Source organism: Mobula birostris, chromosome 16 (genome assembly GCF_030028105.1).
Source record: "Mobula birostris isolate sMobBir1 chromosome 16, sMobBir1.hap1, whole genome shotgun sequence".
In the NCBI taxonomy this organism is placed as follows: Eukaryota; Metazoa; Chordata; class Chondrichthyes; order Myliobatiformes; family Myliobatidae; genus Mobula; species Mobula birostris.
In genome coordinates this window covers 1,968,995-1,992,845 of record NC_092385.1, presented here as the reverse complement: position 1 = coordinate 1,992,845, position 23,851 = coordinate 1,968,995, and the positions used below count along the sequence as shown (strand labels likewise).

The 23,851-nt window shown below is 51.4% G+C and overlaps 1 protein-coding gene across 1 annotated transcript in view; it reads left to right on the top strand.

Moving 5' to 3' along the window:
• Window positions 1-1,593: 1,593 nt before the first annotated feature.
• qars1 (glutaminyl-tRNA synthetase 1) overlaps window positions 1,594-23,851 on the top strand; it is a 65,536-nt gene continuing 43,278 nt past the window's right edge. Inside the window, exons 1-7 of the mRNA XM_072280202.1 lie at window positions 1,594-1,758; window positions 9,293-9,440; window positions 11,036-11,145; window positions 15,690-15,765; window positions 17,485-17,549; window positions 19,053-19,106; window positions 21,769-21,829. Coding sequence (XP_072136303.1) covers window positions 1,651-1,758; window positions 9,293-9,440; window positions 11,036-11,145; window positions 15,690-15,765; window positions 17,485-17,549; window positions 19,053-19,106; window positions 21,769-21,829 — 622 coding nt within the window. The 5' untranslated portion in view covers window positions 1,594-1,650. The remainder of the gene's footprint in view (window positions 1,759-9,292; window positions 9,441-11,035; window positions 11,146-15,689; window positions 15,766-17,484; window positions 17,550-19,052; window positions 19,107-21,768; window positions 21,830-23,851) is intronic.

Below are 23,851 nucleotides of genomic sequence, written 5' to 3'. Positions count from 1 at the left end.
ATTATCCTGGCAGCACTGCTCCGACAGCGTGTGGTGTAAAGTGAGTCCACGGACGGAAGATTGGTTTGTGTGATGTGCTGCGCCGTGTTCATGATCTTCTGCAGCTTCTTTCGGTCTTGGACAGGACAACTTCCATACCAGGTTGTGATGCACCCTAGAAGAATGCTTTCTACGGTGCATCTATAAAAATTAGTGAGGGTTTTAGGGGACAGGCCAAATTTCTTCAGTTTTCTCAGGAAGTAAAGGCGCTGGTGGGCCTCCTTGGCAGTGAACGCTGCTTGGTTGGACCAAGCCAGGTCATTTGTGATATTGACCCCGAGGAACTTAAAGCTTTTGACCTGTTCCACTTGCGCACCACCGATGTAAATGGGGTCGTGTGGTCCGCTACTCCTTCTGAAGTCAACAACCAATTCCTTCGTCTTGCTGACATTGAGGGATAGGTTATTGTCTTCACACCATGCCACCAGGTTCTTAATTTCCTCACTGTACTCAAACTCATCATTACCTGAGATAAGGCCTACAATTGTTGTGTCATCAGCAAACTTATATATTGAGTTTGCTGGAAACTTGGCTACACAATCATGGGTGTACAGTGAGTACAGCAAGGGGCTGAGTACACAGCCCTGTGGGGCACCGGTGCTCAGAGTGATTGTAGAGGAGAGCTTGTCCCCTATTTTTACAGCCTGGGTCCTGTCTGTGAGGAAGTTGAAGATCCAGATGCAGATCTGAGTGCTAAGGCCCAGGTTCCGGAGCTTAGGAATCAGTTTATTTGGAATGATGGTATTAAAGGCAGAGCTGTGGTCAATGAAAAGGAGCCTTACGTATGCATCTTTATTCTCCAGGTGTTCTAAGGTAGACGCCCCAGTAGAGGAGGTGCAAGGTGCTCCACACAAAGGGTCTCAACCCCTCCGGTAGGGAGTCCACCTGCCACTGACCCACCAGGAGGCCCGCACTCTTCTCCCAGTTGACCCTTGCAGAGGATGCAGCCGAGAAGATCTGCTGGCAGTCTCACATCCTCTGCGAGTCAACCGGGTTGGTACCTTGAGGAGGACATCATCGGTGTAAGCCAAAAGGACAGCCTCCACGAACCAAGCCCATTAACCTCTAAAGGAGAGGGTACAGGAATGGCTCCACCCAACCCGAGTAGAACTGTCCCAAAACGGGGCACCCCTGATGTACGCCCCCCAAAGCACAAGGGCACTGTCAAAGACGCAGGCATTAACAAGGCATTGCACAGCAGTGTACAGCGCACCCCATGAACTGAACTCTCCCACGCCCATGCCACAGGGTGACCCACCCTCGCTCACTCGGCTGATGCAACACTCCCTTTTATTGAGTTATAGTGTTTACAGTATTTAAGCGAGAGCGGAGTGGAGTCGTCTGTCCAATCATAGCCGCCTTCGAGGAGGCATCTCCTATTGGCCGTATGATTCCCTTTGTGATTGGTTGTGCGGTTCCCTTAGGGAATGTTGATTGGATGGGTGCAGAAAATTCACGAAGGTATTGGCAGGAATGTGGGCGCTGTTCTAATTGGTGCTGAGACTCATTCGCTCGCGCTCCTCCCTATAAGGTGATTTGATTGGCCAAAGTTCACGCGGCGGTAATGGGCGCTGCGATTGGTTGACAGCTGCATGTCCGGAACCAGGCGTGATGGCGGAGCTGGCTGTGTTTCGGCGGATCGGCCTGAGTGAGCAGAAGGCGCGGGAGACTCTGCGGAACGAGGCGCTGAGTGCCGCCCTGGCACAGGCCGTGCAGCAAGTAAGGCCAACGCCGGGGCCCGTATCCCGGGCGTGAGCCCAGCCGTCTCCGGCCCTGCGCTTGACCAAAGGATGGGGATAGAGGGGCCTGGCCGGGAGGCAGTGTGTCCGTGGGTTGGGTCATGGGGGGTGTGGGAGAGTTTGGGTCATGGGGGGTGTGGGAGAGTTTGGGTCATGGGGGGTGTGGGAGAGTTTGGGTCATGGGGGGTGTGGGAGAGTTTGGGTCATGGGGGGTGTGGGAGAGTTTGGGTCATGGGGGGTGTGGGAGAGTTTGGGTCATGGGGGGTGTGGGAGAGTTTGGGTCATGGGGGGTGTGGGAGAGTTTGGGTCATGGGGGGTGTGGGAGAGTTTGGGTCAGGGGGAGGGTGTGGGAGAGTTTGGGTTCTGGGGGCGGGTTTGGGTTCTGGGGGCGGGTGTGGGAGAGTTTGGGTTCTGGGGGCGGGTGTGGGAGAGTTTGGGTTCTGGGGGAGGGTGTGGGAGGGTTTGGGTTCTGGGGGAGGGTGTGGGAGAGTTTGGGTCAGGGGGAGGGTGTGGGAGGGTTTGGGTCAGGGGGAGGGTGTGGGAGAGTTTGGGTCGGGGGGAGGGTGTGGGAGAGTTTGGGTCGGGGGAGGGTTTGGGTTCTGGGGGAGGGTGTGGGAGGGTTTGGCTTCTGGGGGAGGGTGTGGGAGGGTTTGGGTTCTGGGGGAGGGTGTGGGAGGGTTTGGGTTCTGGGGGAGGGTGTGGGAGGGTTTGGGTTCTGGGGGCGGGTGTGGGAGAGTTTGGGTTCTGGGGGCGGGTGTGGGAGAGTTTGGGTCAGGGGGAGGGTGTGGGAGAGTTTGGGTTCTGGGGGGCGGGTGTGGGAGAGTTTGGGTTCTGGGGGAGGGTGTGGGAGAGTTTGGGTTCTGGGGGCGGGTGTGGGAGAGTTTGGGTCGGGGAGGGTGTGGGAGAGTTTGGGTTCTGGGGGCGGGTGTGGGAGAGTTTGGGTCAGGGGGAGGGTGTGGGAGAGTTTGGGTTCTGGGGGCGGGTGTGGGAGAGTTTGGGTTCTGGGGGACGGTGTGGGAGAGTTTGGGTCAGGGGGAGGGTGTGGGAGGGTTTGGGTTCTGGGGGCGGGTGTGGGAGGGTTTGGGTTCTGGGGGAGGGTGTGGGAGAGTTTGGGTTCTGGGGGCGGGTGTGGGAGGGTTTGGGTCAGGGGGAGGGTGTGGGAGAGTTTGGGTTCTGGGGGCGGGTGTGGGAGAGTTTGGGTTCTGGGGGAGGGTGTGGGAGAGTTTGGGTCAGGGGGAGGGTGTGGGAGAGTTTGGGTCGGGGGGAGGGTGTGGGAGAGTTTGGGTCGGGGGGAGGGTGTGGGAGAGTTTGGGTCGGGGGAGGGTTTGGGTTCTGGGGGCGGGTGTGGGAGGGTTTGGGTTCTGGGGGAGGGTTTGGGTTCTGGGGGCGGGTGTGGGAGAGTTTGGGTTCTGGGGGAGGGTTTGGGTTCTGGGGGCGGGTGTGGGAGAGTTTGGGTCGGGGAGGGTTTGGGTTCTGGGGGAGGGTGTGGGAGGGTTTGGGTTCTGGGGGCGGGTGTGGGAGAGTTTGGGTCAGGGGGAGGGTGTGGGAGAGTTTGGGTTCTGGGGGAGGGTGTGGGAGGGTTTGGGTTCTGGGGGCGGGTGTGGGAGAGTTTGGGTTCTGGGGGAGGGTGTGGGAGAGTTTGGGTCAGGGGGAGGGTGTGGGAGAGTTTGGGTCAGGGGGAGGGTGTGGGAGAGTTTGGGTCAGGGGGAGGGTGTGGGAGAGTTTGGGTCGGGGGGAGGGTGTGGGAGAGTTTGGGTCGGGGGAGGGTTTGGGTTCTGGGGGAGGGTGTGGGAGGGTTTGGCTTCTGGGGGAGGGTGTGGGAGGGTTTGGGTTCTGGGGGAGGGTGTGGGAGGGTTTGGGTTCTGGGGGAGGGTGTGGGAGGGTTTGGGTTCTGGGGGAGGGTGTGGGAGAGTTTGGGTTCTGGGGGCGGGTGTGGGAGAGTTTGGGTTCTGGGGGAGGGTGTGGGAGAGTTTGGGTTCTGGGGGCGGGTGTGGGAGAGTTTGGGTTCTGGGGGCGGGTGTGGGAGAGTTTGGGTTCTGGGGGCGGGTGTGGGAGAGTTTGGGTTCTGGGGGCGGGTGTGGGAGAGTTTGGGTCAGGGGGCGGGTGTGGGAGAGTTTGGGTTCTGGGGGAGGGTGTGGGAGAGTTTGGGTCAGGGGGCGGGTGTGGGAGAGTTTGGGTTCTGGGGGCGGGTGTGGGAGAGTTTGGGTTCTGGGGGAGGGTGTGGGAGAGTTTGGGTCAGGGGGAGGGTGTGGGAGAGTTTGGGTTCTGGGGGAGGGTGTGGGAGAGTATGGGTCAGGGGGAGAGTTTGGGTTCTGGGGGCGGGTGTGGGAGAGTTTGGGTTCTGGGGGAGGGTGTGGGAGAGTTTGGGTCAGGGGGAGGGTGTGGGAGAGTTTGGGTTAGGGGGAGGGTGTCGGAGAGTTTGGGTCGGGGGAGGGTGTGGGTTCTGGGGGAGGGTGTGGGTTCTGGGGGAGGGTGTGGGAGAGTTTGGGTCAGGGGGAGAGTTTGGGTTCTGGGGGCGGGTGTGGGAGAGTTTGGGTTCTAGGGGAGGGTGTGGGAGGGTTTGGGTTCTGGAGGAGGGTGTGGGAGAGTTTGGGTCATGGGGGGTGTGGGAGAGTTTGGGTCATGGGGGGTGTGGGAGAGTTTGGGTCATGGGGGGTGTGGGAGAGTTTGGGTCATGGGGGGTGTGGGAGAGTTTGGGTCATGGGGGGTGTGGGAGAGTTTGGGTCAGGGGGAGGGTGTGGGAGAGTTTGGGTTCTGGGGGCGGGTTTGGGTTCTGGGGGCGGGTGTGGGAGGGTTTGGGTTCTGGGGGCGGGTGTGGGAGGGTTTGGGTTCTGGGGGAGGGTGTGTGAGGGTTTGGGTTCTGGGGGAGGGTGTGGGAGAGTTTGGGTTCTGGGGGCGGGTGTGGGAGAGTTTGGGTCAGGGGGAGGGTGTGGGAGAGTTTGGGTTCTGGGGGTGGGTGTGGGAGAGTTTGGGTTCTGGGGGAGGGTTTGGGTTCTGGGGGCGGGTGTGGGAGAGTTTGGGTCAGGGGGAGGGTTTGGGTTCTGGGGGAGGGTGTGGGAGAGTTTGGGTCAGGGGGCGGGTGTGGGAGAGTTTGGGTTCTGGGGGCGGGTGTGGGAGGGTTTGGGTTCTGGGGGCGGGTGTGGGAGGGTTTGGGTTCTGGGGGAGGGTGTGGGAGAGTTTGGGTCAGGGGGAGGGTGTGGGAGAGTTTGGGTCAGGGGGAGGGTTTGGGTTCTGGGGGCGGGTGTGGGAGAGTTTGGGTTCTGGGGGAGGGTGTGGGAGGGTTTGGGTTCTGGGGGCGGGTGTGGGAGGGTTTGGGTTCTGGGGGCGGGTGTGGGAGAGTTTGGGTCAGGGGGAGGGTTTGGGTTCTGGGGGAGGGTGTGGGAGAGTTTGGGTTCTGGGGGCGGGTGTGGGAGAGTTTGGGTCAGGGGGAGGGTGTGGGAGAGTTTGGGTTCTGGGGGAGGGTGTGGGAGGGTTTGGGTTCTGGGGGCGGGTGTGGGAGAGTTTGGGTTCTGGGGGAGGGTGTGGGAGAGTTTGGGTTCTGGGGGCGGGTGTGGGAGGGTTTGGGTTCTCGGGGCGGGTGTGGGAGAGTTTGGGTCAGGGGGAGGGTTTGGGTTCTGGGGGAGGGTGTGGGAGGGTTTGGGTTCTGGGGGCGGGTGTGGGAGAGTTTGGGTCAGGGGGAGGGTGTGGGAGAGTTTGGGTTCTGGGGGAGGGTGTGGGAGGGTTTGGGTTCTGGGGGCGGGTGTGGGAGAGTTTGGGTTCTGGGGGAGGGTGTGGGAGAGTTTGGGTTCTGGGGGCGGGTGTGGGAGGGTTTGGGTTCTGGGGGCGGGTGTGGGAGAGTTTGGGTCAGGGGGAGGGTTTGGGTTCTGGGGGAGGGTGTGGGAGGGTTTGGGTTCTGGGGGCGGGTGTGGGAGAGTTTGGGTCAGGGGGAGGGTGTGGGAGAGTTTGGGTTCTGGGGGAGGGTGTGGGAGGGTTTGGGTTCTGGGGGCGGGTGTGGGAGAGTTTGGGTTCTGGGGGAGGGTGTGGGAGAGTTTGGGTCAGGGGGAGGGTGTGGGAGAGTTTGGGTCAGGGGGAGGGTGTGGGAGAGTTTGGGTCGGGGGGAGGGTGTGGGAGAGTTTGGGTCGGGGGAGGGTTTGGGTTCTGGGGGAGGGTTTGGGTTCTGGGGGAGGGTGTGGGAGAGTTTGGGTTCTGGGGGAGGGTTTGGGTTCTGGGGGCGGGTGTGGGAGAGTTTGGGTCAGGGGGAGGGTTTGGGTTCTGGGGGAGGGTGTGGGAGGGTTTGGGTTCTGGGGGAGGGTGTGGGAGAGTTTGGGTCAGGGGGAGGGTGTGGGAGAGTTTGGGTCAGGGGGAGGGTGTGGGAGAGTTTGGGTCGGGGGGAGGGTGTGGGAGAGTTTGGGTCGGGGGAGGGTTTGGGTTCTGGGGGCGGGTGTGGGAGGGTTTGGGTTCTGGGGGAGGGTTTGGGTTCTGGGGGCGGGTGTGGGAGAGTTTGGGTTCTGGGGGAGGGTTTGGGTTCTGGGGGCGGGTGTGGGAGAGTTTGGGTCGGGGAGGGTTTGGGTTCTGGGGGAGGGTGTGGGAGGGTTTGGGTTCTGGGGGCGGGTGTGGGAGAGTTTGGGTCAGGGGGAGGGTGTGGGAGAGTTTGGGTTCTGGGGGAGGGTGTGGGAGGGTTTGGGTTCTGGGGGCGGGTGTGGGAGAGTTTGGGTTCTGGGGGAGGGTGTGGGAGAGTTTGGGTCAGGGGGAGGGTGTGGGAGAGTTTGGGTCAGGGGGAGGGTGTGGGAGAGTTTGGGTCGGGGGGAGGGTGTGGGAGAGTTTGGGTCGGGGGAGGGTTTGGGTTCTGGGGGAGGGTTTGGGTTCTGGGGGCGGGTGTGGGAGAGTTTGGGTTCTGGGGGAGGGTTTGGGTTCTGGGGGCGGGTGTGGGAGAGTTTGGGTCAAGGGGAGGGTTTGGGTTCTGGGGGAGGGTGTGGGAGGGTTTGGGTTCTGGGGGCGGGTGTGGGAGAGTTTGGGTCAGGGGGAGGGTGTGGGAGAGTTTGGGTTCTGGGGGAGGGTGTGGGAGGGTTTGGGTTCTGGGGGCGGGTGTGGGAGAGTTTGGGTTCTGGGGGAGGGTGTGGGAGAGTTTGGGTCAGGGGGAGGGTGTGGGAGAGTTTGGGTCAGGGGGAGGGTGTGGGAGAGTTTGGGTCGGGGGGAGGGTGTGGGAGAGTTTGGGTCGGGGGAGGGTTTGGGTTCTGGGGGAGGGTGTGGGAGGGTTTGGCTTCTGGGGGAGGGTGTGGGAGGGTTTGGGTTCTGGGGGAGGGTGTGGGAGGGTTTGGGTTCTGGGGGAGGGTGTGGGAGGGTTTGGGTTCTGGGGGAGGGTGTGGGAGAGTTTGGGTTCTGGGGGCGGGTGTGGGAGAGTTTGGGTTCTGGGGGAGGGTGTGGGAGAGTTTGGGTTCTGGGGGCGGGTGTGGGAGAGTTTGGGTTCTGGGGGCGGGTGTGGGAGAGTTTGGGTTCTGGGGGCGGGTGTGGGAGAGTTTGGGTTCTGGGGGCGGGTGTGGGAGAGTTTGGGTTCTGGGGGCGGGTGTGGGAGAGTTTGGGTCAGGGGGCGGGTGTGGGAGAGTTTGGGTTCTGGGGGAGGGTGTGGGAGAGTTTGGGTTCTGGGGGCGGGTGTGGGAGAGTTTGGGTTCTGGGGGAGGGTGTGGGAGAGTTTGGGTCAGGGGGAGGGTGTGGGAGAGTTTGGGTTCTGGGGGAGGGTGTGGGAGAGTATGGGTCAGGGGGAGAGTTTGGGTTCTGGGGGCGGGTGTGGGAGGGTTTGGGTTCTGGGGGAGGGTGTGGGAGAGTTTGGGTCAGGGGGAGGGTGTGGGAGAGTTTGGGTTAGGGGGAGGGTGTCGGAGAGTTTGGGTTCTGGGGGAGGGTTTGGGTTCTGGGGGAGGGTGTGGGTTCTGGGGGAGGGTGTGGGAGAGTTTGGGTTCAGGGGGAGAGTTTGGGTTCTGGGGAAGGGTGTGGGAGGGTTTGGGTTCTGGGGGCGGGTGTGGGAGGGTTTGGGTTCTAGGGGAGGGTGTGGGAGGGTTTGGGTTCTGGAGGAGGGTGTGGGAGGGTTTGGGTTCTGGGGGAGGGTGTGGGAGAGTTTGGGTCAGGGGGAGGGTGTGGGAGAGTTTGGGTCAGGGGGAGGGTGTGGGAGAGTTTGGGTCGGGGGAGGGTTTGGGTTCTGGGGGAGAGTGTGGGAGGGTTTGGGTTCTGGGGGAGGGTGTGGGAGGGTTTGGGTTCTGGGGGAGGGTGTGGGAGAGTTTGGGTTCTGGGGGAGGGCGTGGGAGAGTTTGGGTTACTCTCCCACACCCTCCCCCCATAACCCCATGGGAGTGGTTGGTGTGAGAAAAACAACCTAAGCCTGAATGTGGTGAAGATAAAGGAAATCATTATCGACTTCAGTAAGATGCAGACAAACTACCCCTCTGTACGACTACATGGCTGCTCTGTGGGGTTACGTGTTCCCGAGTTCCTGGGATTTCACATGATGGGTGACCTCACCAGGTCTCTTAATATCACCTCCCTGGACAAGAAGCTTCAGCAGTGCCTCATCTGCATATTACAGGAGCACCATTGAGAGCATCCTGACAAGTGCATCTTCATCTGGTGTGGGAGTCGTTAAGCATCAGACCGCAAGTCCCTACGAAGGACTGCAAGAACAGCTGAGAGTATCATTCACTGGGGACATTTATCAGGAGCGCTGCATATGCATGGCCCTTGGTATTAAGTATCCCACTCATCCAACAGCATCCTCTTTGACGTTCTACCATCAGGCAGGAGACTATGATGAACAAAAACGAGAACAGTCATGATGGGAAACATTAGGCTTCTAAACTCCTGGCCACATCGTACTCGAAGTAGCACTGGTTAATCTGTTACATACATTACAACTTTGTATATTAATGCACTTTGTTTTATTAGTCGTCTATAGATTTTATCCTTGCCTTCCTAAGTTATCTTGCGTTATGTGTTTTACACCCCGGTTTGAAGAAACATTGCCTTGTTTCTATATACATTATATACACGTATGTAGTTCATTGACAATAAACTTCACTTGTCACTTGAGCCGGGCTGGTCTGGGTGTGTGGGAAGGTTGGAGTTGTGTGGAGTGGCCCTGGGCTGGCGTGAGGGTGTAGAGTATCTGTGTACAGCTGGGGCTAGGGAGAGTTGGGGGGGTGAAAGAAATGAGGTGTGTGGTGAGGGGTGGAATGGGACGGTGGAAGCGACACGGGATGGGCATGGGACACAGCTGGGAGATGAGGATACCGTGAGGGGGAAAGGGTGGGGGCAGACAGGAGGGAGGTGTGGGTGTGTTGGGGAGTGGAGAGAGGGTTACCTGAGGCAGTGATTACCTCCCCTGCTGACCCCGAGGCTATCTGGAGGTTTGAATCCCCAGGCTGGCACAATGGGCCGATGTAAGATGCAGTTAAAAGGACTACCTTAATGATCAGGGTATGTTGTAGGCAAAGGGAAAAATGGTCATCAACCCTTCCCAACTCGTCACATCTCTCTCTGGTCCTCATCAGGCAGAAGCGATCCTGGGCTGTGCTCCGGACAAGGTGATGGGTACACTGCTGTATAACGCCGCTGCTCGGCTGAAGGACCAAGAGCACCTGGCATTCCTCATCAAGTACATCGCAAACAAAGGATTAAACTCTGACCTACAGCTCAGTGGTAAGTGCTGGCCAATCAACGGGTTGTGTCAGAAACTTACAACAGTAACTAAACAGTGTGATGTGCACCAAATCATTTGGGCAACTTGTGACATCTCATAGAATATAGACCATTACAGCACTGTACCGGCCCTTCGGCCCAAAAGGTTATCCTGGCCTTTTAAACTACTGTAGGATCAATTTAATCCTTGCCTTTTGTATAATGAATGACATCAGACTCAATTTTTCTATTATTCATGTGCCTATCCAAACTAACTGGGATCTGCAAGTGAGGAAATAGACAATCTAATTGCATGAGGAGTTATTGAGGCTGGGCTCGTGATTAGTTTTGAGGATGATGGTAGTGAATGCAGAGCTGTACTTGATAAAGAGCATCCTGATGTATGCATCTTTGCTGTCCAGTTGTTCCAGAATTGAGTGAGGAGCCAGTAAGGTGGCATCTACTGTGGACCTGTTGCTCCAGGATAAGTGAAGTCTGTTTAAAGCAGGTGATTACCTCAGACTGTCAAAAGGAGAGGTTAAAGATATCAATCAGCATTAGTACTTGGCCAGGTACCCCATCTGGACCTAATGCCTTTCGTGCATTAACCCTCCTAAAGGATGCTCGCACGTCGGGCTCGGATTGAAATCACAGGATTTTCTGGGGCTGTGGGAGTTTGTGTTGGTTCCTCCATATTTTGATGGTCAAAGCAAGCATTGAGCTCATCTGAAAGCAAAGCCCTGTTGTTGCCCATGTCGCTTGGTTTAATGTTATAAGAGGATGTAGGGTAATGTAATGGGTGACGGAAGATATACAGAAATCTCTCATTCCCTGTCAATACAGCAAATTTGTCCTCGGGTTCTCCATGATCTCACCTTTGCTAACAAGATGGTGGGCAGATGGAGCCTCATGCTCTGCATTTCAGCATAGCTTGGAGTTCCCTCCCCACCCCACCCCGCCCCGCTTCTCGGAGTTCCCTCTCCACCCCGCCCCGCTTCTCGGAGTTCCCTCCCCACCCCGCCCCGCTTCTCACTATCATCGCATTATCTAGGTGTATGTAATCGTCCCCAGGGCACCCCTTCCAATTCTCGGTTTACAGAGAATTTTTTGAATGTTACTAACAGCCTCCTTAGTGAACAAAGAGAAAGTACTGAAAACTCTCAGCGGGTCGGTGGAAAGAAAAGCAGTTAATGTTTCTGATAAAAGTTGTTTGAGCTGAAATGTTAATTGTGTTGCTTTTTCTAATGACTGACTGTTTTCAACACTTCCTCTTTTTATTTCATATTTCTGGGATCTGCAGTTTTGTTTTCGATTTTCTTTTGAGAATAAATTATAACCATTACAAACAAGGGAAAGTCTGCAGATACTGGGAAATCCAAGACAGACAAAATGCTGGAGGCACTCGGCCTGGCCTGCTGAATTATACCCATTAGTTCATTTACTGTACATCTGGTTTTCCATTATTCATTCCTGAGACTTGTTTTCTACTGACTAATTTCACAGTTATCATCATGCCTGATCTTTTGAGCTCCTCTAGCTCTCTGCTCGCCTATTTTTTAACCTGTGATTCCAGAAATTTCAAATTAATTAGATGTGCAATCTCTTTCTTCAATTAGCTGCTCTGGAATATATCAAAAAACACCAGCTAGATTCAATTGACAGCGCAGACTTTGAAAGAGAATGTGGCATTGGAGTGGTGGTGTCACCCGAACAGATCGAGGAGGCGGTGAGTACGCCGTGGTTAGAACATTATGTTGTGCTTGTATAAGACATTAATGTGGCACACTTGGATTACTGAGTTCAATGTTGGACACCCTGCTAGAGGAAAGGTGTCATTAAACTGCAAAGATTTATAAGAATAATGCCAGGACTTGTAAGGAGATTAGGCAGGTTAGGACTCTATTCCTTAGAATGTAGACTGAGGCATGATCTTAGAGGTGTATAAAATCATTTGAGGCAAAGGTAGAGTGAAGGAACAATTTTTCCCAGTGTAAGAGGACTTCCACTAAGATGGTGGCACGCTCGGATCTCTCTGGGTCCAACCAAAGATGCAATTATTCGTCCTTTACATCTTTTTCACAATCACAAGACACTGCAGGATATTAAGAACGTTGTATACTTGGATTTCCAGAAGGCGTTCGATAAGATACCGCACAAGAGACTTATAAATAAGATACGGATGCATGGAGTCGGAGGAAGTGTATTGGCATGGATGGTGGATTGGTTAACCGATAGAAGACAGAGAGTTGGTATAAATGGGTGTTTCTCCAGTTGGCAGTCAGTGGTGAGTGGGGTGCCACAAGGGTCGGTGCTGGGCCCGCAGCTGTTTACCATTTACACTGATGATTTGGATGAGGGGACTGAGTGTAGCGTAGCAAAATTTGCTGATGACACTAAACTGAGTGGAAAAGCAAAATGTACAGAGGATGTGGAGAGTCTGCAGAGGGATATAGATAGGATAAGAGAGTGGGCCAAGGTCTGGCAGATGGAATACAATGTTGGTAAATGCGAGATCATCCACTTTGGAAGGAATAATAGAAGAGCAGATTATTATTTAAATGGTGAAAGATTGCAGCATGTTGTTGTGCAGAGGGACTTGGGAGTACTTGTTCATGAGTCGCAAAAAGATGACTTGCAGGTACAACAGGTTATTAAGTAGGCAAATGGAATGTTGGCCTTCATTGCTAGAGGGATTGAATTCAAGAGCAGGGACATCATGCTGCAACTATACAGGGTATTGGTGAGGCCGCACCTAGAGTACTGTGTGCAGCTCTGGTCTCCATACTTGAGGAAGGATATACTGGCTTTGGAGGCAGTGCAGAGGAGGTTCACCAGGTTGATTCCAGGGATGAAGGGGTTAACCTATGAGGAGAGATTGAGTTGCTTGGGACTATACACTCTGGAGATCAGAAGAATGAGAGGGTATCTTATAGAAACATACAAAATTTTGAAAGGGATAGATAAGATAGAAGTAGGAAAGTTGTTTCCACTGGTAGGTGAGACTAGAACTAGGGGACATAGCCTCAAGATTCAGGGGAGAAGATTTAGGATGGAGATGAGGAGAAACTGTTTTTCCCAGAGAGTGGTGAATCTGTGGAATTCTCTGCTCAGGGCAGCAGTTGAGGCTTCCTCACTAAATGTATTAAAAAAACAGTTAGATTTTTACATAGTAAGGGAATTAAAGGTTATGGAGAAAGGCAGGCAGATGGAGCTGAGTTTACAGACAGATGAGCCATGATCTTATTGAATGGTGGGTCAGGCTCAATGGGCCGGATGGCCTGCTCCTGCTTCTATTTCTTATGTAAGAATGCTAGGTACTGCAGGGCCACCCCATCAATGAGATGCTGGATCGCGGAGGAGCTGTACTTGTGGCATGCCATGTTTCAGCCACGCAGGGAAGATGGCGTCAGTTGGTACATGAAGCATGATTTATTGGGTGGGCAGAATGTTTTTCTTGTGATTGCAAGACCCTATTGGACACTAGTAAAGTAGGAATCTGACTCTGATTCATTGGCAAGACTGGCAGAGGAGCTGTGTGGCACTGATTTGTGCCACAGGGTTGTCTGTTGTGGCTGGCAAGGAAGGAGGTGCTGGAGCTGGTTGTGTGTTGCTGAGTTGGAGGCTGGCCCCTCTTGGTGCTATTCTCCAGTGTCTGCTCGATGGGAGACAGACTGGATTGTCTTCATCTGTGTCCCCAGCTGCACTGCCTGGTTACGAGGACCTGCTGTGGGCTGTTCTTGCAGAAATGTGATTCCAGGACGAATTCCATGCACCATTGATGTACAGGCAAGGGCACTCAGGCTCGATTATTACTAATAAATTTTTTGTTTGTAGAGTGTGTGCACTGTGTAACTGTTGGTTGTATTTTGCACCTTGGCTCCAAAGGAATATTTTTTTGTTTGGTTGTATTTGTGTGTATGGTTGAATGACAAATTTGAACATTGGAAAACTAGAGGACATAAGTTTAAGGTGAGAGGGAAAGATTTAAAAGGGACTGAGAGGCAACTTCACAGGATGGCGGGTAGCTACGTGGAGCAAGCTGCTAGAGGAGGTGGGCACAGTAAAAATGAGACCCTTTGGCAGCTACATGGATAGGAGAGGTTTAGAGGGTTTGGGCCAAGCACAGGTCAATGGGATCAGCTTAGTTGGGAATCTTGGGTCAGCATGTATTACTATTGATACGCGATTCCTTCTCCCACTCCCAGTTGCCATTGGTCCCACATTCTCGTCACTCTTTGGTAAAGAAATTCCCTGATTTTCTTAATGACTCACTTGTGTGAATACCTGTGATTCAGCTCTCCATGTGTAAGCCATCTGTGTTGACTCATCGCCCCTCATTCTTTTTTCCTCTCTCAAGAGGAGAAAGATCAGGTCTATCCATCCTTTCTCACATCATCCTCATAAATCTCTGCACCTCTTCACTATCTCTGAATCTTGGTGACCAGAACTGTGTGTAATATTCAAAGAGTAACGAGGTTTCAGTGCAAGTTTAATGTGGAGTTTCAATAATATCCCTCAACAATGTGATTTTTGTAAAATAGTTTCTACCCTTTTGTTTTACGTCCTTTGAAAGTGTATTTTCATTGATCCTCTTTCCCTTTCTATGTTTTCTGAATTTTCTCCTAATTTCATTGTATTCACTCTTGTTTTTTGTGGTCTGTGTATACAGTACATGCCTCTTGTTTGTTATTTCTCTTGTCTTTGCTCATTGTTGCACAGCAGAGGTTCCCAACCTGGCGTCTTTGGACCCTTCGGTTAACAGTAGGTGTCAATGGCATTAAGGTTGGGAACTCCTGCCTTAATGCTTCATTTGTCCTTTTAGCAGAAGCTTTTCTACACTGAAACATTTCCCATTCAATTTCTGCAACATTGTTTGTCAATATTATTGCTTTTCTATTTTCCCAAGTTCGACTATCAGCCCCTTCATTGGCTTTTCTATAATTTATCAACTTGGTTTTCCTGCAGTCACTCTGATCACTGGTACCGGCGTGGTTCTTTCCTGCAGTCGCTCTGAAACATAATGTGATCACTACTACCGTTGTGTTTCTCTGCTCTTCCTTCAGTAGTCCAGCATTGGCAATCAGGGTTAAATTTCACTGCAGTCCATAAGGACTTTTAAGTTCTCCCTGGGACTGCATGGGCTTTCTTCAGGTGCTCCAGATTTGCTTGGGGGCAGCCCGCAAGGTGCCACTGCACTTCCTGGCACAAATACAACGTCTCCACAGTGTTCAGCAGAACAACACGAGCGGCAGCAACAGAACTAAAGGGAATTACAGCACAGCAAGTCGCTTTCTCCTCTCCCACCCCTTCAGGCTTCTTCCTCCAGACTGTGCCTGTTAGTGTGAACTCTGTTATCTCTATCCACCCACATTCAGTTTATTTTATTGGTAATCGAATGCTAGTTTTCCATTTCTGTTCTGTTGTCACTAAACTGCACTGCTTTCTGTAATGATAGCTTCTCTGTCTGGCTCCACCCACTGTAGCTAGGAGACATTTCGACAGATATTTGAATAGGCACAAATGGACCTAGTGTAGATGAGCAAGGGGATTGGCATGAACAGGGTGGGGAGAAGGGCCTGTGCTGTGTGACTATATTGTGAGCACCTGTACAGCTGTGTCCTGTGAGGCCAAAGGATGCAAAGTGGTTATTCTTGGCTGTATTGACACAATCTATGATGACAAAATGGCACGGCCTTCAAAATGTCACTGTTGTATATCACCTTTGAATATGATTAAAAATCCCAGGGTGAGTCACAGAAATATTAAGCACTAAGGTGTTTCTGGAGTAATAAGTCAGGAGTCCCTTCTAGTGAGAGAGGGTGGTAAGGAGTTGGGGATTGGGTGAAACTGGAAGTGAAAGTGATGGCTTGTTACCTCAATTCTGACAGCTAAAGGTCATGCTGTTCGAGCCCTAACTCTTTCGAAAGCGCCCGATGCTGCCAAATTCAGACAGGATAAAGAGAACCCTGGGGGAAAAGTGGAAAAAGCTGGAAATGCTTAGCAGGTCAAGCAGCACGTGTGGCGGGAGAAACACACTTTTTAATGATTAAATGTTGAAGGTGCACTGTGGAGACTGGGTGCCTGCAGAGTTTTTGAAAAACAGCAAATTATTTATGATGCAACTGTAACGAAAAACAATTTCCCCCGGCATCAATAAAATATGACTATGAATGTTGGCAATATTTTTCAGAGCTTTCAGTTTTGAGAGTACACTTGGAACAATCTGCCTTTGACTCGTATTTGCTAACATTGTCCTTGTGTCCGCCCTAGGTTGAAGCAGCAGTCAGCAAGTACAAGACCCAGATTATGTTGGAGCGTTACCGTTTTAACATGGGCCTGCTGATGGGTGAGTGTTAACCATGTGTGTGGTTTCCATCCCACCTTCCCACGTCAGGAGTCTGCCAGTTTGCCTTGGGAAGAGTGGAATATGGGTTCTTGATCTTCAATGGTGGATGTTAACAGGGTATTTCAGAATCCTGAAGGGAACAGGCAGAGAATGGTGTAAAGACTAGGATTGGATCAGTTGTGATTCCATTGGAGGGGCTGTATGCCCAACTCCTGCTAATTCTTGCCACCTTATCATCCAGCAGTCTGCACCCAATAACCAGCAGGTTGTCAGTTCAAATTGTGCTAGAATTTGAATCATGATAAAAGATTGATCTTGGAGACCAGGGGTATGTCATGAATAATTCCACTGTATTACTGGTATTCCTTGGAAAGAAAGACAGGCTACCTTCTCCAAGTTCCCACTTTCCCACATCACTGTTGTTGATCTCTGACATGGCTAAACAATAAAATCAACCACTCTCTAACACCTCTTGGACTACCATGGGACAGGAAGGTATTGCATTCTCGGGGTGATAAAGGAGGAGCGCAAGGACCTTATTCCATGGAACATAAGGGAATGAGGGGAGGTTTGATTGAGGTATACAGAATTGATGGGGTAAAACAGATGGGGTAAATGCAAGCAGATTTTTTCCCACTGAGCTTGTGTAAGACTAAACCTGAAGGTCCCAGGTCAAGGGGGGACTTGTTACTCAGAGGGTGGTGAGTGTGGAGTGAAAGTGAGGGATGTGCAACATTTGAGATGTGTGGATAGGTACATGATGGGAGGAGTGTGGAGGGCAATGGTCCTGGTGTGGGTCAATGAGACTAGGCAGGACAGCAGTCAATGTAGGCCATAGGGCCTTTTTCTGGGCTGTAGTGCTCTGATTCTAATAATAGCTGTCAGTGGTAAATCTGGCCAAATGTTGTTAGGTGCCGTTAGAATAGAGTGCTGCTACCTTCTGCACATCTACCTTCCTTCAGCTTGGGAGAGTACTCGTGTGGATGACGATGAGACAAATGGGCAAACACTTGAGAGCATATCTCACCAATGATGCTGGGCATCCGTGTTCACTTTGGCCCTGAATGATGAAGGAAAAGTGGAGAGAAATGTCCTTTTGAAACACCTTAGCTGAAAGGGTGCGGGAAGCAGGCTCCATAGCTGCTTTGAGTGGATGAAGGGAGAAAATCTCCGGACAGCCAGAGGCACTTTCCCAGGGTGGAAATGACTAACACAATGGGGCATAATTTTTTTTTTTTGACAGGAGGAAAGTATGGAGGAGTGATGTCAGAGGTAGGTTTTTTATCGAGTGTGGGAGCATGGAAAGCCCTGCCTGGGATGATGATGGAGGCAGATACATTGGGGCATTTAAGAGACCCTTGGCGCATGATGATTGTAAAATGGAGGGCTATGTGGGAGGAAGGGGTAAGATTGATCTTGGAGCAGTTTAAAAAGTCAGCACAACATTGTGGGCCAAAGGGTTTGTACTTTGCTGCAGTGTTCCATGTTCTTAATAGGGGAATTTGCAAATTAAGAAGCGGGGAGTGGGGGCAAAGGTAACACAGGCGCAATGGGCTGAACGGCCTTCGCTGTGAGATTCATTGTTTCTGAAAGTAGTGAGGGCAGCTTCTTCAGCTGTCAAGGGATTGGTGAACACATGGCTTATAAAGAGGAGTTAATATTGGGGCTTTGTAATGTCACAGCTGAAAATGGAACCTGTGTGACTATTGTCCCCGCTAGGTGATGTGAGGAGTAAGCTGAAGTGGGCCGATGGGAAGATTGTCAAGAACGAAGTGGATTTACAGGCAAGTGTAACCCTGAGTTCTGTCAGCTGCTCACTGGGTGCTCAGAGAGGCCTCGGCTCGACACAACAGTGCACAGCTTCTTTTGTGGGATTGCCCAGTGGGCAATATGAACCATTTCTCAGGCCACTCGTGTGAAACATAAATACGAGATTCAGCAGCTGCCGGAAATCCAGAGCAGCACGCACAAAATGATGGAGGAACTCAGCTGGTCAGGCAGCGACTATGGGGAAGAATAAACAGTAGATGTTTCAAGCTGAGACCCTTCATCAGGACTCAGCTGTGTTCCTCCAGCATTTAATCATATAAAACATGGTTGTGGAGAACCAAATGCCTGGTTTCTGTTCAGATTACTGCCAAGCAACAAGCCAATATGGTCTCCTTGTTTGGGAAGCAGGGAGTTGTGTGTTTGGCAGCCTTTTATAGCCCCCTTTCTTTCTGGAAACTCAGACTGGGTTCTCATCCAAATTGTACCTTATTGTTCTCAAATATTCACTGATTTCCAAATTAATTTTTATTAAAACTGAAGCTACCAATGGGTAATATTGATGTGATGTGTTGCCTTAGGTCTGGGAACCATTTTGAAAGGGCGGGCTTTATTTTTGATGTTGCCCCTGCATTACTGTCGTGGGGCCATGGTCTGTAACTGTTTGCCCTGCATCGTTGTCTCGGGGCCGTGGTCAGTGACTGTTTGCCCTGTCACTGTCTCGGGGCCGTGGTCAGTGACTGTTTGCCCTGTCACTGTCTCGGGGCCGTGGTGTGTGACTGTTTGCCCTGTCGCTGTCTCGGGGCCGTGGTGTGTGACTGTTTGCCCTGCTGCTGTCTCGGGGCCGTGGTGTGTGACTGTTTGCCCTGCTGCTGTCTCGGGGCCGTGGTGTGTGACTGTTTGCCCTGTCGCTGTCTCCGGGCCGTGGTGTGTGACTGTTTGCCCTGTCGCTGTCTCCGGGCCGTGGTGTGTGACTGTTTGCCCTGTCGCTGTCTCGGGGCCGTGGTGTGTGACTGTTTGCCCTGTCGCTGTCTCGGGGCCCTGGTGTGTGACTGTTTGCCCTGTCGCTGTCTCTGGGCCGTGGTGTGTGACTGTTTGCCCTGTCGCTGTCTCTGGGCCGTGGTGTGTGACTGTTTGCCCTGTCGCTGTCTCTGGGCCGTGGTGTGTGACTGTTTGCCCTGTCGCTGTCTCGGGGCCGTGGTGTGTGACTGTTTGCCCTGTCGCTGTCTCGGGGCCGTGGTGTGTGACTGTTTGCCCTGTCGCTGTCTCGGGGCCGTGGTGTGTGACTGTTTGCCCTGCCGCTGTCTCCGGGCCGTGGTGTGTGACTGTTTCCCTATTTAATTGGGACCCCCCCCCCCAAACCCCACCCATAGAAAAGGTACAGTTACAGGTGAATGTGCTGTTAAAAGACAAGTAAACTTCATGTCTCTGGTGTAATTTCAGGAACTTGGCAGAAAGAAGGCATTCACAGTGACTGAGTAGATAGACTGTAACTTTCAATGCTTCCATTCTCCCCTCAGGTTCTAAATTTACTTGGTCCAAAGACTGAAGCTGACCTGGAAAAGAAGACTAAGGTATTTATTAAATCTGCTTGTAGTTTGATGGTTTTAATGTGCTTGCTATGGATGCAGACGCTTTAGAGCCGGGGTTCATAACCTGTTTCATGCCATGGACCCCTGCCGTTAACCAAGGGGTCCGTGGGGACCCCAGATTGGGAACCCCTCCTTTCAGACATAGAACATTAAAGCACAGAGGAGGCCCTCTGGCCCATGATGTTGTTGTGATGACCTTTAAACTTAATCTTAGATCAATCTAACCCCTCACTCCCTCATAGGCCTTCATTTTTCTTTCATGCACATCTCTCTACGAATTGCTTAAATGTCTCTCGTGTATGCCTCTAGCAGGGCATTCCACGCACCCACCACTCTGTATTTAATTCTTGAAAAATAGTACCTCTGGCATCCCCTTATACATTCCTACAATCAATTTAAAATTATGCCTCCTTGTATTAACCATTTCTGCCCCAGGGGAAAAAGCCTCTGGCTGTTCACTCAGAATGTTTGTCTCATCATCTTGCTTTGAGAGAGCTGTTAGTATAACTGACCTGCTCTGGTTGCTCTGGACTGCATCCCGCTAAGGAGAGGGGTTCTTGTGTGGTGAGAGAGGCCAGGTCACCTGTGCATCCGCACTACTTTACAATTCATGATAACAATGAACTATATTTGCATGGTAGCAATGAGAAGAGGGCATGTCCTTAATGATGGATGCTGCCTTTTTTTTTTTTTGAGGCGTCACCTTTGGAAGGTGTCCTGGGTGATGGGGAGCTGAGTGCCCATGATAGATACTTGTTATATTCTTCAGCATGCCCATTATGCTCTCCAGAGTTACTGTAGTTGCTATCTATCCGCACCAGTGATTACTTGCTCTTCCGTGCAAAGTGAGTGCAAGTAGCGTGTACCCTGAGTTTAAATTTATATTATTCTCATTACACCTGTCAGGATGTCAGAGGTCAGAGTTTCTCGCAGTGAGGTGGCGGGAGGGCATGGACTGAGCTGCCAGGGTTGGTGGTAAAGGCAAATAGATTCGGGATATTTTAAGAGGTGCTTAGATAGGCACATGGATGATAGAAAAATGGAGGGTTAGTGGGAGGTAAGGGTCAGATTGATCTTGGAGTAGGCTAAAATGTCAGCACAACATCGTAGACTGAAGGGCCTGTACTGTGCTATCATGTTCTTACTCCCTGGTACAGTGGTTCCTATCACTTTGAGTACTATGCTGGAGGACTGTACCACTGACAAAGTCTGACTTCCAGGCATGTTTGGATTTGACAAACTTAGAAGGGTTTCCCTACTGCTACTGCCTGCTAGATGGCAGTGAGATTGTAAACCGGATTCTGCCCTCTGGGAGGGGCAGTACTAAGGAAGATCCATGTTACAGGATGGGCATTATGTGGCAGTGAGATTGTGGGCATGATTCTGACCTCAGTGAAGAGTAAGCTTTCCTTTTAAATGTAACTCTCGCTTCGGCTAGCGGCTTAATATAGGGGGTGATAGCCCCCGGCCCAGCCGAACTTAAGAAATCTCGTTTGGGTGGATGCTGCATGATGTGTTCCCTGTTACAAATCAGTGCTCTGAAATAACAAACAGTACACAATATGCAATTAAACAATTGAGCTTTATAATTCTTACTTTGACTATATGGTCAGTAAAGAAATGAAAAAAAGGGCCCAGTCTTAATAAAGTCTGTTGCACAATGTTGGAGCTCACTGATAAGACGGTCGTCCACCATCAACCTCCTCCGATCGTCGCTGCCCTTCGGAACCTCGCACCAAGTCCACCCCGATCAGTGGTCTACTAACTCTTTCTCATTTCACGTCTTCTCTCCTCATCTCTCCCCTGCAAAAAGACCACGAAAATCTCTCTTCCAGCTCTTAAGAAAGAACAACAGATAACCCTGTTATCTATTACCCAAACGTTGCTGCTAGAGAGAAACCATTACATTATCAGTGAAACCTTACGGCATGTTACACAGCAGTGAAACCCCTACAGCATGTTACATAAAAACGTTGGCAAATGCGGAAGTGTTTTAAGGTCAACAGTGCACACAGCTGCCAGTGTGCACACACCAAGATCTACAGACGTAATGAACAAATTATTTGATTTACTGATGTTGGCTCCTGGGAACAATGCAGGGACCTTTGTCGACCAGGGAACTACAGTAGGCAGTACTGACTGTCATTTGAGAGGCTGCCAGTGTTGCGGGAAGGGCAGTATTGTATGCAGATGGGTGCCTACCTGTCTTAGTCATATCACACTACAGAACAGAAACAGGCCCTTCAGCCCATCTAGTCTGTGCTGAACTGTTTTTCTACCTAGAACCAATGACCTGCACATATATCGTAGTCCCCCACACCCCTCTCATCTATATGCTTGTCCAAGCTTCTCTTAATGTAGTCAAACTCGCAACCTCTGTGAAAAAGGCCTACTTGCATTTAATCAATTTATAATTCCCCCCCACCACCACCACCTCATAATTCTGTATACCTTTATGGGCAGTGTCACTGCTTCCGGTGCCCCCTTTTCCCTGAGTGTACATGGGCTAGTTCTCAGGTTTCCCAGGCAAGTAACTCGGTGTGATGTGTAACCCTCAGTGAATGTGCCTCGGCCAGCTCCACTCACTGGCATATACCAGCAACTATGGAGTCCCACTGAGCAGGGTTTCATTCTTTCCTTGCAGGCTCCGAAGGAGAAGGCACCGCGAATCGCCGCTAAGGACAAAGAGGCAGTATCCAACAACAGTGAGTTATAGATAATCACACAGGCAAAAAGGATGGTCATTACTTGGGCACTGATGGAGGTGGGTGTCATTGTGATTGGACTGACCTGGTGGTCTGAGGGAGATGGGGACAGCCTGCTTAAAGTGCTGGAGAACTAGGCTGTTTCAGCATGCCTTAAGTTTGGTGAATGCGTGCAGAGTGTCACCGGAATAAATTTGAAAAACTATCACTCAGACTTGCCAAGTTTTCGAGCTGTCAGTCTGCTGGGCCTCGTGCTGAATCAGCTTTAACTCCAACTTCCTTTCAAGTTCCCAGTAGTGTTTGAAACGAACAGAAATGTGGTTATTAAAGTACATCCCAGGGTTATGACAGAGTGAAGGTCTTACTGCATGTAAGAACACAGGATCCTGTAGAAAGACATGAGATTCTGCAGGTGCTGGAAATGTAGAGCAATACACACAAAACACTGGAGGAACTCAGCAGGTCATGCAGCATCTATGGAGGGAGATGGATAGTTGACTTTCTCAGCTGGAAACTGTCCATCTCCCTCTGCTGTGGGTGTCTGACCTTTCATTCCAGGAATTAGACCTGTGAATCTCTTCAGGCTGCTTCCAAAACTAGAATACCCTTAAAGAAGTCAGAACTGTGCACAGTACTCCTGTCATGGGCTTTCCAACAATGCTGTTTGTAAACTCACTCGCAGTAAAGCTAAACTGCTATTTGCCCTCTGATCCACTTGGGGCACTTGCCAACTTGTCTATAGCTTTCCACACGCAAGGACGCTGAGATTCAAAGTACATATATGTTACCATATGTAACCATGAGATTCACTCTCTGTACTGATTTTAACACACTTTCCCTTTAATCATCTTGTTGATGCCAAATTGTACAACCTCACATTACCCACTGTCTCAATCCATTTCCTGTTGCGGAGTCAGAATGTCCTCCTCACAACACACCTTTCACAATGTTGTGCGGAGCTAACTAAATTAGTAATCAAATGCCCAACTAAACTGGCTCCTTCTGCCTTTGCAATGTCCATATCATTCTTATTCCCTGCAGTTGTACATGAGCTTCTGTCATATCTGCCTCCAATACCATCCCAGGTACCCAGTGTGTAACAAAAATCTTTAAACTTACGACTCTCCTGTTAATGCATAAGAAGAATAATGTGAGCTGCCTTATTAACTATCGCCCAGTAGCACTCACCGTGATGAAATGCTTTGAAAGGTTGGTCATGACCAGACTGAACACCTGCCTCAGAAAGGACCTGGATCCATTGCAACTTGCTTTTTGCCACAATAGGTCAATGGCAGACGCAATCTCAATGGCTCTCCACATGGCTTTGGACCACCTGGACAACACTAACACTTATGTCAGGATGCTGTTCATCGACTGTAGCTCAGCATTTAACACAATCATTTCCACAATCCTGATTGAGAAGTTGCAGAACCTGGTGCTCTGTACCTCCCTCTGCAACTGGATCCTCAACCTCCTAACCGGAAGACCACAATCTGTGTGGTTTGGTGATATCTCCTCACTGACGATCAACACTGGTGCACCTCAGGGGTGTGTGCTCAGCCCAGTGCTCTACTCTCTCTATACCTATGACTCTGTGGCTAGGCATAGCTCAAATGCCATCTAGAAATTCGCTGATGATACTGCCTTTGTTGGCAGAACCTCAGGTGGTGACGAGAGGGCGTACAGGAGTGAGAAATGCCAACTAGTGGAGTGGTGCCACAGCAACAACCTGGCACTCAACATCAGTAAAGTGAAAGAGCTGATTGTGGACTTCAGGAAGGGTAAGACGAAGCAACACATACCAATCCTCATAATGGGATCAGAAGTGGAGACAGTGAGCAGTTTCAAGTTCCTGAGTGTCAAGACCTCTGAGGATCTAACCTGGTCCCAACATATCGATGTTGACATAAAGAAGGCAAGACAGCAGCTAAAATCATTAGGAGTTTGAAGAGATTTGGCACGTCAACAAATACACTCAAAAATTTCTATAGTTGTACCGTGGAGAGCATTCTGACAGGCTGC